Below are 13,160 nucleotides of genomic sequence, written 5' to 3' on the forward strand. Positions count from 1 at the left end.
CCCCCCCTCACCCATCAGTCCCATACAAAGAAGAACGGCACCCGCGTGCCAACAGAAGCGGAATAATCGGAACAAGTCGAGTGGAAAATAGACAAAGACTCACCCGGTTCAGCACACAGCTTGCTCTGGCGGGGAGTTCCAGCGATGGGAGATTTTCTTTTCCGTTCCAGTTAGCGTCACAAGGCAGGTGTGGTTGTGTTTAAGATTCATTATTTGTTGTATTTTTCATTATTTGATTTTTTCGACTCTTCGGGAAAATATAATTTATATATAAGTAATCGAATCGATGCTCTTAACAGCTAGAAAAATTGCTAATACTTTTCGTTTACAAGGAATATACAATTCTTTTCATATATACAGCGCGTTGTGATTGGTTCGTTCAGGCCTAGCTTCTAAACAATTGCAACAAAGACCGGTTCGTTAACAATTGGCGATCAAACAAAGACAGTCACAGTTACTTAACAGGTGCGTTTTTCATGGAAAAAAACTCAATGCTCGGTGTGAGACCAATTTTAAGTCACTACAATATAGCACGTTCCAAGCTTTCACGATCAGCCGAAGGTGAGAGTGAGTCTCGGCCGAGGGTCGGAAAGTTGAATTCTACAATCTCTTCTTGCTCATTAGATATCACTGGTTTGGCGTTTGCCATCGTTTGCGTCTGCAGCAGAACTCTAAGTAGACTCTTGAATTTAGCTAATAAATAAATATTTGCACTAGAAGGTGTCGGCATCGAGTGCCGGGACCGGCATAGCTTGGCTCGGAGATTCTCAGCTATGCCTTGGGATTGGCTTGAAGATGGTCGGTCCCGTCGGCGATCCTTGCGGTTGATGCGATATGCTATTAGTTGCTGAAGGAGGCTGATTCGGCAGGGTAGGTGAGTGCTGTTGATGATTTTCCGTAGGACTTAGCTGCTGCATGTGAGCCGCTTGAGCCTGGGCTTGGGCAGCATGGTGCTGGAGGAGTTGCTGGTATTGAAGTCTTTGGTAGAGTTCAGCTTGTGCTTGTTGATGCGGGGAGATTCCTTGATGCGTAAGCTGAGGTGCAACCCCGGCGGCTAACAATCGATCCATGCCGAATCCTGGTGCACCGACGGACAGTGGTAGCGGAAGTGGCAGGGCAGGCTTCGGTGCTATACTTGGTGCATATGGGGCATACCTTGAGTACATTTGGGCCAACAGGGCCGTTTGTGCATGGGCAGGCGACGGATACATGAATTGGTTGAACTGAGGATAGCCCAGAGTCGGGAACATTGGCCCAACTAGTGATCGCTTGAAGGCAGCTAGACGGCTTCGTGATGCGGCGGTTGAACGACGGCGAAGTTTTCCGGTAGATCCACCGATGAATACATCTTCTGCAGAGGGATCCAGCATCCAGTAGTTACCCTTGCCGGGATCGTCGTAATGGCGAGGCACTTTCACAAAGCACTTGTTCAAACTAAGATTGTGCCGGATCGAGTTCTGCCAGCCTTGCTTGTTATCCCGGTAGTATGGGAAATTTCGCATAATATACTCGTAGATTCCATTTAGCGTTAGACGCTTTTCAGCACTTTGCCGGATGGCCATCATGATAAGCGCATTGTAACTGTATGGAGGTTTTTCATTACCCTTCTTTTCACCGTCCTTGGGACTTGAGGCACCATCTTCATTTTCATCTGACTTTTCTTTATTGCTGCAATCCATTGGCGGCGGCGTTCCGGTAACATCCAAATCCGACTCGGTATCGGTCAGATCATGATCCTGTTCTTCCGATCCGATTGGCGAATGGCACGAATGAGGCGAAGGAGATGGCGTATGTGCCGGCGAAGTCGTCATCGCAGTTTCCGGCAGAATCGAGTTGATCGAAAAGCTCGATTTCAAAGGCGCACGGGCCATACTAAACATAGTTTGTCCATTCATAGCTGTTGGATCAATGTTTACCATAATTCACAGCACTTTGTCTTCTTTTCCAAAACTATGGACGATGTGTTGTCATTCGATAAAGTTCACTTGCTTATTTCACTCATTGAACTACTTTTCAAACTATCGTAAAAAGTCAGCTTAAGTCTTTTGCTTTCACTTGCACTCCGGTTCAAACTCGAATAAACCGTTCGACCGATATCGATTACTAATTAATAATCACCAAAAACCAGTTTTCTGAAACATCCATTCAAAAAGACTCACTCTCTCAACAAAACCCGGTCTATCGTGAGGCGCAGAAACGATGTGGTTAGAATGGCTACAAGTTCGTGACTGATTATGCACTTCCCCTCCCGTTACCTTTTATACGGCCGTTTGGAAACAAGCACAAAGTCAACACCGAAAACCCACAAAGCCAATCACCGCAAAATGCAACCCCTGCCGTCCACCAATCAGAGCTCACATTGCCAAGTCTTCCATTCACATCGCACGCTGCTGTCTGTGTGCGTTGCCCACTCTCTCTCATACTCACTCGAGTCAACTCGTTTTTCTGCATGGGATTCGATTGCGGGTGCAGTGAGCGGCTCTCTCACGCAATAGCGCACTCTCGTTCCACCGATGTTCCCTTTGATATTGGACCCGACTTGCGCACACACGAAAGCTGGAATGTCGGGATCAGACCACGCCTTCGAATCGGACCGCTTTTCGCTTTGCTTCGCTGCTGTTGGCCAAATAAGCGTCGCTCAGTTTGTAAACGTCGGGGGTTAAGATGTACAATTTGTTTACACGTTTTGATTCAAACAAGGAATTTCAATATAAATAAATAAAGTTCTTCCGACTCTCTCTCTTGTGACTTGGGTGCATTTCGAGCCGTTCGCTCGTAGTTGTGCTGCAACGATTTCAATTCGCTGATGTCGCTGCTTCTGAAGAATGGCGCATCGGTTTCTCTGTGTTGGTGCATTTCGCCACCACCACTGGCTGACTGGCGACTGGGAATGGTTCTGCTGCTGGTTCTCGATTTCGGTTGCGCGGTTTTGGCCCGGAGGCGATTTTCGGTCGGGTGCTCGGCTATACCGGAATCGAGAGGAAATAAATATTTTGTAAATAAATTTTGATTGAATTACACACATCGGGTGCAGCAGGACAGCGCACGGCGAAAATCCTAGATTGCAGTTCTGACGCGCCCTTGTTAAATGGTCTCGCTCGAGAGGATGAGATGTTGTTTCGTTTTTTTTTTTTCGTTTGTGCATTCGGGAGAATGATTTTACGAAACGTTTATTTAACTTATTAAAACGTCGTGCCGTTTTTGCGCCCTGGGTGCTGTTGGCAGCACAAGGCATAGAGGCAAGCGACAGCTGCAATCTGTACCGGGAATTTTGACTGCTGTGTGTCATTATATTTGGTGATTAATAGTGTTATAATAAATGGTTTTGAGGTTATGCTAAATTTGCTTTTGTATTCACGTTGTTAGTCGGAGATCGGTACGAATGAAGGGATTTTGAAACAAATTTTCTGAGTGAATAAACGTCGCATGGTGGCAGAAAACATCTTCTGTGAATTAGAGTTCATTTCTGCGTTTTATTTGTAAATTCAGGCTTTGAAACTTCAAAACCAAAAAATGAATATTGTAAATACTAATACCAAATGAATCATATACGGATTGACTTCGTGCGTGCGATGATTTTGTTCTCCATTCATCCGTTTCATGCAGGTAATGTTTGATGGCAATATGATGATTATGGCAGTTAATTACTCGCGACAACACTCCGCTACCTTGAAGTGGATATTACCTGTATCTTCAAGGTCAACAAATCTAACTGGAAAACTTTACTACATGGAGAAGATGATCCTATATGCATAAAAAAGTAAATGCTATCTACCGTAATCAGGAAAACAGTTGATCAGATATTTGGAATTTAAAAAAAAGTCATTGAGATCAATTTTCCGCTTTTTTTCATCACAGGTGATCAATTTCAATAAAATCTCTGAAATTGCTTTCTACTCGCATTTAAGAGATTTTAAGATCTTGTCATTCAGAATGTATGAATGTATTTTAGGTCAGGTGGAATCGCTATTTACATACATACATGCTCTTTACAAATATCCAGTACAAATTTTCAACCCAGGGATGCGAAATTAAAATAAGTTAATTTTGGGGAATCATTTGTCATTTTGTGCAATTTTGTAAATCGGACATTGCTTATATCAGAAATTAGATCCAGTTGCGTACTAGACTACATATTTTTGTAATACCTGGAAATTATTGTGTAATATTAGTTTATGCAACAAAGTGCAAAATAATGATTTTTATGCCTCGTTAGATTATTTCAACGAGCGCTGTGAACAACGATTTCTGCATCGAGTTGCGCATCAAACTATTTACAATTTTGCAAAAAGCCATTTGAAAGTAGTGAAGGTGTACCAGTATTCGCCAACTCGGATTATATACTGTTTTACGAAACAAATGGTTGCCAATTGTTAAGTGTTCGTTAAATTGCTTTAAGATGATACGGAAAAATTCTTAGAAACCTAAAAATTTCCTTAGTAAATAATAGACGAAAATATTTTTTCTTTAAATATGTACTATGTTGTACATTATTTTGCCATGGTGTTCTTTATTCACCACTTCCAGAAGAAAGCAACGTGGTGACGAATTCAGGAACCGAATTTAAAACGTAACATAACAACAAAACAAAGTTTCTGATCAGTTTTTATTTTTTTTCTGCTGAACATGAATTGAAAGCATTGCGTTAATGATCAATCATGAAATTAATCATAATTAATGAGTAATGATTATGATTAATCAACAATGCCAAACATAAATCAGAAAAAAAATCATTCATTACTAATCACAATCCTTGCAATAGGGAGCAGGATCCTATTTTTTGATTCACTTCGGCAGTGGGGTTTTTTGAAAGCTACAGAGTTCATATTTGGCTACAATATGCGTCATTCTGAAGCTTTTCTTACTCCAAAGTTTCAGACGATTGGGCCGAGAAAAAAAAAACATACCAAAGTGAATCATGTAAGTGTCCAAGTGGTTCTGCACCCTATTATGTTTTGATCAATAATCATTATTCATAATATTTTGCGATCTTTATATTTCCAGTAATCATAATCTTAATCACATGTCAAACATATAATCATTCATCAATCAATCATTGAACAGCAAATCCATAAATTTCACAATACTGCCCATTTATGCGGAAGGAACCGTTAGCAGACTGCACAGTAAAATTTCATTAAACTTTTCTGCGAATTTTCCATAAGGTTAATTGTGAATCTTGTGAAACTTCTTTAGATACATTTCTTCACTTGGTATCAACATTGTGTTTTATAAGAATTTGCTTCAATAATTGATGAACTATAAAATCACTCATGAGCAGCTTTTACTTTTTAGCAGTTACTTTTTTCATTTGCCATTACGTCCCCACTGGAAATTTACCTCTCTGCTTAATGTTCTATGAGCTCTTCTACAGTTGTAAACCGGAAACTCTATATGGTAGGTGGTAACTTGAAGCATTTTGTGAATTAATTTGAAAATATGACGGCATTTGGTTAGAAGACGACTGAAAAACATTATTTTGAAATTGAAGCTTGTGATCAAATTCGACATAAGGCACCAAAGGGTTAATCAAAATTATTAATCATAATCACTTATCATACTGAGTATACACAATTAAACAGACGTTATGAGTTCGGTAATTGAAATTACCGAAACTTATCAGTAATTCGTGAAAACATCGATGTTTCGGTAATTGGCTAATTTTTGACAGTTCGTCATCAACGAAATTGCTGAATTTCGGTAAATTTCAAGAAAATTTACCGAAAATTTTGTGAATTATTAATAGAACCGAAGTCGGTGAAATAATTCACTGATACTTTGATAACCTAGATGCTAGATTACCATTTGATCGGTAATTTGGCCAATCTGAAACGTCAAAACGTCTCAGGTCGAAACAATACATTTTCAATACGTTAGTGAAATATAGCCAGGATTACATGTGGATGTGGATTTTGTGATTACATGGAGGTAAACGAAGCAAAATTCGTATTTTTCAAGCATATTATCTTCAATTAGTTTTAGCTCATGTGGAAGCCGCATCCCTATTGCTGTTTCTGCAACATTACATCATTTCGTAAAATCTGCTGGATGAAAATACATGTTTTTTGTGGCCGGGTGGAACTATTGTTCTAATCGACGTCAACATTACGCTACCAATTAATTAATTATGTTCTCTATTACCCAAAGAACAATACAATACGTCTAATAAACAAAAAAATTAAGTTGAAATTTAATGTTCATTGGTTTTTTCTTTTCTTAGTGAAAAAAATAAAACCCTGGGAACAAATATCTCATCTGAAGCTACATTTTTTCCGTTAACCATTTAACGAATGGTCAGTTATTTTGACAGCACCTATCAGAAATGCAATTTACAGACAGTTCGGTGTTTTCTTCATTTACCGAACCGTTTACCGATCGTTCAGCTGTTGAGATGTCGGTAAACAAGTTACCGACTTCGATGATTTATTTCAAGTGTGTAATCATTAATCATGATCATGATTCACCTAAAATTTAAGTTTAATCATTGTTCATAATAATTAATCAAACTTTGGTTTAATATTCAATCACAAAAATTTATCATGACTTCAAAAATTTAAATCATTTATCATAATCCTTAATCATGGTGAAATTGAATTCAATCATTAAACACTCAACCAATCATTGGTATCCGTTAATCATAAACGCTCTGCATATAGGCGTTATGAAAAACGGCCTATAATGATGAGAAAAAAAGCTAATACGCAACTCAAATACGTTAAGTAATGAACTAGTGTTCAATAATGGGTTTCAGGACATTTCACCGAGTGCCATTTTGCAGAACTAGCCAAATGGCCGAACGCCATGTAACCGAAAGAGTCATTTGGCCGAATGTCATTTGACCGAATGCCGTTTGGGCGAAAATGAAAAGAAAAATGAACTACAATTAGCATGAATTTGCACTAAATTTCGTAGCTAAATTTCAAAGAACAGCTTGTTCTTAAAGCAGTATAAATTATCATTGACGTATAAATAAATAGTTTTAAATGTAAGTCTCTATTAAACTTCATTGCTGGCGGTAATATAGCTGCCAGGAGAGATTTTTCGCATTATGTTTGCATCCAGCATTTGACAGTAACTAAAACGATTGGCAACTTATTCATCGAAGCTGTTTGCTTCAATCCGTCAAGAATCGTACCGTAATTCGGGGTGTAGTTGATCAGTGGGGAGAAGTTGATCATTCCCGTACTTACATGTATGAACTGCCAAGAGAGCTATTATCCGTTTTCAATCATAACAAGTTATGTCATATCGTATTACCTGATAGCTGCTCTTGATGTTTCTAAATTCGGTTCGTCGTTCAAGATAGTTATAGCATAGAAAAAAACAGATATTTAAGGAAATGTTCGATGAACTGATGAAGGGTTCTACCCCAAACATTCGACTATTGCCAAGGTTATATAAAGACACCATTTAATTAAATTGTTTTGTACATTCCATATATGTTCTGTGAACACAGTTTTTATATTTGTAATGAGGATAAAAAATCATTTTCAGAGATAAAAATGTTCTTTTTGTGAGCGAGTTGCTAATTTCAAAAAGAATTGCATACCTTTAGGCGTTTTATTTAGTGTATTCTGGATTTCAAAACATTCAATTCTAAAATTGACCGATTTATCAACAAGTTGTAAGATTTTTGAGACTTGATTCGGGATCAGTGATCCCAAGTTTAGTAAATAGCATATCTCTTTATTTTAGGAAACGTATCACAGTAATTGATCAACTTCACCCCGGAATTAAAAATTCCATTTTTTGATTTCTAATGGTTTTGTTATCATGATAACAATTCGTAAAAATTTCGTTTGAATAATTCGATAAACATCCAACCAGTACAGGTTTTAAAAATATTTGGATGAGAATACATGCATCCTACTAGGCATTATAGAACAGAATCGCTCAAAAGTGATCAACTTCACCCCATTTTACGGTACCGAGTATATATTTGCAGAGTCGCGTCGATTGAAATTTTTGGTCGATACTGACTCCAGTCGAGTTTCTGATCAAATCGACTTATAAAATAGACTCCTAAGAATTGGCTTTTCTTTTCCCAACGGAGAAACAGTGAGCTCTTTGACGTGAGTGTTCGCCGAGTGGTTTACTGCTATACCGTGCGGGATCGAAATCCGTACACCTAAGAAATGAATCTAAATCCGTCCACTTCATATCAAACGCCAACTATTTGTATGAAGTGTACGGATTTTGAGCCTGTACTGATTTCGGTCCCCCACTGTACCAAGCAACGGTGCACACTAGAGATGTGCAAAATGGTTAAACTATGCGAACGAATCGTAGGTGATACACTCACAAAAGTGATACGACTCTTTTGATCGATTTTAAAACTCAAATTCAAAAATGAATCATTAGGAATTAAAAATATCCAAATTACAACATTTAATTTGTATAACTACTTTAACTATTCATACAAATCTGGTGTACATTACTATAAAATTTCCAACACAAAAATGTTATCCCTGGTAAACTTTCTTATAAAAACAGGGGTGCTAGAAAACCTTTTCAAAGTATGTGCACAAGAGATGGGCAACTCACTCACGAATCATTCAAAAAAGTCGACTCTCGAAAATGAGTTAATGAATCACGTTTTTTTTCACATACAATCAGTGACATAAGTTAGTAACCAAATGCTGTTTTTCCATACAAATTGCCCATGTTTGGGGTGCTGTATCTCAGCTTCTGGTAGTCTGAATTGGCTGAAATTTGGATGAAGAACTACAAATGAACTTTTGCCGGGAAGACAAAAGTAAGTAACCTAGAGACTTTTTAATTTAATTCGAAAACGGTAAGTTGTTGGTGGTTGGTCTGTTCCACAAAGTTGTTCAATTTCAGAAGTTACACAAATTTGCAGAACACACCAACTTTCCACGATTTACCGTTTTCGAATTAAATTAAAAAGTCTCTCGGTTACTTACTTTTGTCTTTGAACAACCCTCTGAAACTCTATGAAAAATGACTGCAATGTAATAATTCCCTTGCAGGCAAAATTTCAAGTTATTTGTAGTTCGTCATCCAAATTTCAGCCAATTCAGACTACCAGAAGCTGAGATACAGCACCCCAAACTTGGGCATTTTATATGGAAAACAGCATTTGGTTACTAACTTATGTCACTGACTGTATTTGAAAAGAAACGTGATTCATTAACTCATTTTCGAGAGTCGACTTTTTTGAATGATTCGTGAGTGAGTTGCCCATCTCTTGTGCACATACTTCGAAAAGGTTCCGAGTCATTTGGCCGAATTCCATTTAACTGAATGGCGTATGGCCGAACGCCATTTGATCGAAAGGGTAATTTTACCGAATGTCATTTGACCGAATTCCGTTTGGCCGAAATTGAAAACAATGGTGAACTTCACAGCCCATTCACCTTTGGAATAGTCACCCCGTTTGACGGTACGGATTTTTCGGTAATATTTACGATAACCGAAAAAATCCAGTCATCCAAAATACGCCATTTGCTTTAGCAGCCATGGTGACATTGCAGCTCGCAATTTCAAAGTGATAAAACTCGATCCTCATAGTTCATAATGATCCGGAAAAGTATTGCTATATACACTGATAAGCTGATACTTTTTCAGAAGCGTCAATTGAAAACAAACTGATTTTCTTGAATTCCCAATTATGACATGATTTAGCAACGATCATCAACGACGCGTACCAATTTCAATGACAGACTACTTCGCCTTAATGCCAAGAAGAAGAAGAAGAAGAAGAAGAAGAAGACGAAGAAGAAGAAGACGAAGAAGAAGAAGAAGAAGAAGAAGAAGAAGAAGAAGAAGAAGAAGAAGAAGAAGAAGAAGAAGAAGAAGAAGAAGAAGAAGAAGAAGAAGAAGAAGAAGAAGAAGAAGAAGAAGAAGAAGAAGAAGAAGAAGAAGAAGAAGAAGGAAACCAACCGAATTTAACAATGTAAGGGACTGTCCATTAATTACGTAAGGGTATATGGGGGGAGGGGGGGTCTGAGATTTCTTACGCGTCATACAATTTGTTTTTAATTTTTATACAAAAATTCTTACCATAGGGGGAGGGAGGGTTGAAAAACCCCGAAAAATGTCTTACGTAATTAAGGTGATTATAGAACGAAGCCACACCTCAAATTTTCAAGAGCACAAGACTTGAGAACCAAACAGCGCTCTGCGTTGAAAGTCTATCCCATTGATCACCACCAGCAAGCAAGCAATTTGATTGGTTTTCAACGTGAACTGTTGTCAAGCTCTCTCGTCTTGTGCACTTGAAAATTCAAAGTTTGGCTTCGTTTTATAATCACCTTAATGGACCGCCCCTAAGCAGTTCAAATCGTGCTGAGCCTTTTTGGTTGTTTAAAATAGTTGAGTTTGCCACTAAATTTCGACTATTTACAACGAGAAAGCGCAAAATTGGTGCCGGAAAAAATTGATTGCCATAGACGTGTCTCCTGGTGCCGGATGATTCTACAGAAGGAGATTCTCTTTTGACACATTCCCGCATGATTTGATTTTGACGAGAAGCCAATTAAAAACATCAACTACTGAATAGTCGATAATTGTTTTTATTGACTTTTAAGCCTGTTCGGTAATATTGCAAAACTTAGTCTGACAGCTACCGTAGTTCAGTAAAAAGTAAAAATTATTACTACCCTAATAACTTATTACTACTGAACCCAATTATTATTGAACCTAATAACTTATTCAGCTTTATCTTAAAGAATGATAAACTATCACTGATTTTCAAATAATTGGCTCATAAGTGTTAGTTCAAGAAACAGTCTTCAGTACTGACTGAAGAATATCCTAAATGTAAGCAATTATTCACTTCTCTGCCAGCGCGTCTACGGTCTACGACTTATTCCTACTTTTGCAGGATCAGTTTGTTTTGATCCCTCGAATTGTACTAAGTAAATTATTTCATAGTTCCAGCTGCCAGAAGTGTTGGCTACTTCTTTTCTCTTGGACGAACAGCCTATGATCAAACGAAGGAAAAGTCTCTTATAAAAATTCAGTAGGAAATTAGTTTATCTCTAAAGAACCACTTCCAATTAAAATACAAGCAAATTCTTGCCAATAGTGACTGATTAAAATAGTAAACTCTGAAGAATAGCCTAGGTTTAAAAGAAGGGTAAATTTCTGATGAAATCTTTAAAAACACTTGAAAGCCTAGCACACCGTTGATAATCTAGAGACAAATCAGCTTAGACTCTTAAGGCGATATGTGGAGTTTACAATTCGTCCTGAATTAAAGGGTTGATTTTATCATACTCTTGGAACACTTATATAGTGACAAACATGACGACATAAAAACCAACAAATTAATTAGCTTATCAATCGTTAAATCAAAATCGTTAAATTGCTTTAAGAAGATACGGAAAGATTCTTAGAAACCTAAAAATTTCCTTAGTAAATAATATACGGAAATAATTTTTCTTTAAATTGGTACTATGTTGTACATTTTGCCATGGTGTTCTTGATTCACCACCCTCCAGAAGAAAACAACGTGGTCACGAATTGAAAACGTAACACAACAACAAAACAAAGTTTCTGATCAGTTTTTTTTTCTGCTAAACATGAATTGAAAGGAGAGCGTTAATGATCAATCATGAAATTAATCATGATTAATGAGTAATGATTATCAACAATGCCAAACATAAATAAAATAATAGATAATCATTCATTACTAATCACAATCCTTGCAATAGGGAGCAGGATCCTATTTTTTTGATTCACTTCTGCAGTGGGGTTTTTCGAAAGCTACAGAGTTCATATTTGGCTACAATATGCGTCATACTGAAGCGTTTCTTACTCCAAAGTTTCAGACGATTCGGCCGAGAATCTTCACCTTAATTCGACTTAAACGGTAATGTTAACTGCGAGTTTGTATCATTATAGAAATTATTGGGATTTACAACATTTTTGTTTTGTATGTTTGCCTACGCCAAATTTAATTTTGGCAAATTACAACATATTTTCTACTGTAGAGCAGTAGAATGATCGATAATGTGAAATGTTGTCCCGCTTTGGAGCAGAATACATATGATCAATTTAAACCCTTATATTAGTTTTGAATTCTTACTCGTTCTGAGTTTATAGGAATTTTTGTCGATTGAATCTGATTATGTTTTAAACGGAATATTGATGTAAAACCGAAGTATCGTAATCCGGAGTAATATTGATCAGCGGCGTAACATTGATCGCAATGGCCCTCCTCGTAAAAAGTTCGAATTAACATTTATCGATGAAATATTTTCAAATCATGAATGTTGATTCTTTTCTTTTTATTAATGAGCTAATAAACATCAAGGTTTTTAAGAAAATTGAGCTGTGTTCATGCGTAAATTTTTCAATTTTTAAAGCAATAACTTTCATGATTATGGATGACACGATCAAAGAATCATATCTAACATGAGTTCTGAAGCCGAAACTTAAAAAAAAAATATGTACAATTAAGCATAATTCAGAAACTATCATAACGCGTGCAGAATTTCCTTAGGAAATTGTCACCTTTAAGGTGAAGATGAATCGAAGCCAAACTTCAAATTTTCAAGAGCACGGATCTGGAGAGCCAAACATCCGTTTAAGTTGAAAACTTAATCGATTGGTCACTAGCTGGTGGTCGATTGGTCGATTAGGTTTTCAGCTCAAACGGATGTTTGGTTCTCCAGATCCGTGCTCTTGAAAATTTTAGGTTTGGCTTCGATTCATCTTCACCTTAAAAGTATTCCACAATTCAAGTTGTTTTCAATTTTGAAATCACTCAAAAAGTAAATGACTTGTAAGAGTTTGGCCTTCACATCGGCTTCAGGCACCGTGATTTTAGTAAGTAATGATATTTTCAATGTTACCCCATATCAGCCAAATAAAAAAATCACTTAAAACATTTTTAAACATGCTCTAAACTTTCAGAAAACAAAATACAGTATATAGACTCGAGCAATGGGTGTCAATACTTGTTTAAAAAATATAAAACTTGCAACATATGCATTTAAAATGATTATTATATTAAAAAATAGAAACATTAAAAAAATATCAAATTTCATTTCAACTACGTCCGTTTTTTGATACATTGCCAAAAATTATGGCGACCTATATCAAGTTATTATTCGTTGTGAGTTCCACTTTTGGAGTGCCATTTGGATTTGAAACTGTGAAATCAGAGACAAAATTATCCCTGGAGGTTGGTG

General features: G+C 37.1%; 1 protein-coding gene across 1 annotated transcript; it reads right to left on the reverse strand.

Annotated features, from left to right (window-relative positions):
• Positions 1–350: 350 nt before the first annotated feature.
• On the reverse strand, positions 351–2,242 carry LOC5572825 (fork head domain transcription factor slp2). Its single transcript, XM_001654160.2, has one exon. It carries the CDS (start codon positions 1,917–1,919, stop codon positions 768–770), a length of 1,152 nt encoding a protein of 383 aa, XP_001654210.2. The 5' UTR covers positions 1,920–2,242; the 3' UTR covers positions 351–767.
• Positions 2,243–13,160: the final 10,918 nt, after the last annotated feature.

Source organism: Aedes aegypti, chromosome 2 (assembly GCF_002204515.2).
Source record: "Aedes aegypti strain LVP_AGWG chromosome 2, AaegL5.0 Primary Assembly, whole genome shotgun sequence".
Classification (NCBI taxonomy): domain Eukaryota; kingdom Metazoa; phylum Arthropoda; class Insecta; order Diptera; family Culicidae; genus Aedes; species Aedes aegypti.

Excerpts from the sequence above, each read along its gene's own strand:
- LOC5572825 (XM_001654160.2), bottom strand. The coding sequence starts at position 1,919 with ATGGTAAACATTGATCCAACAGCTATGAATGGACAAACTATGTTTAGT.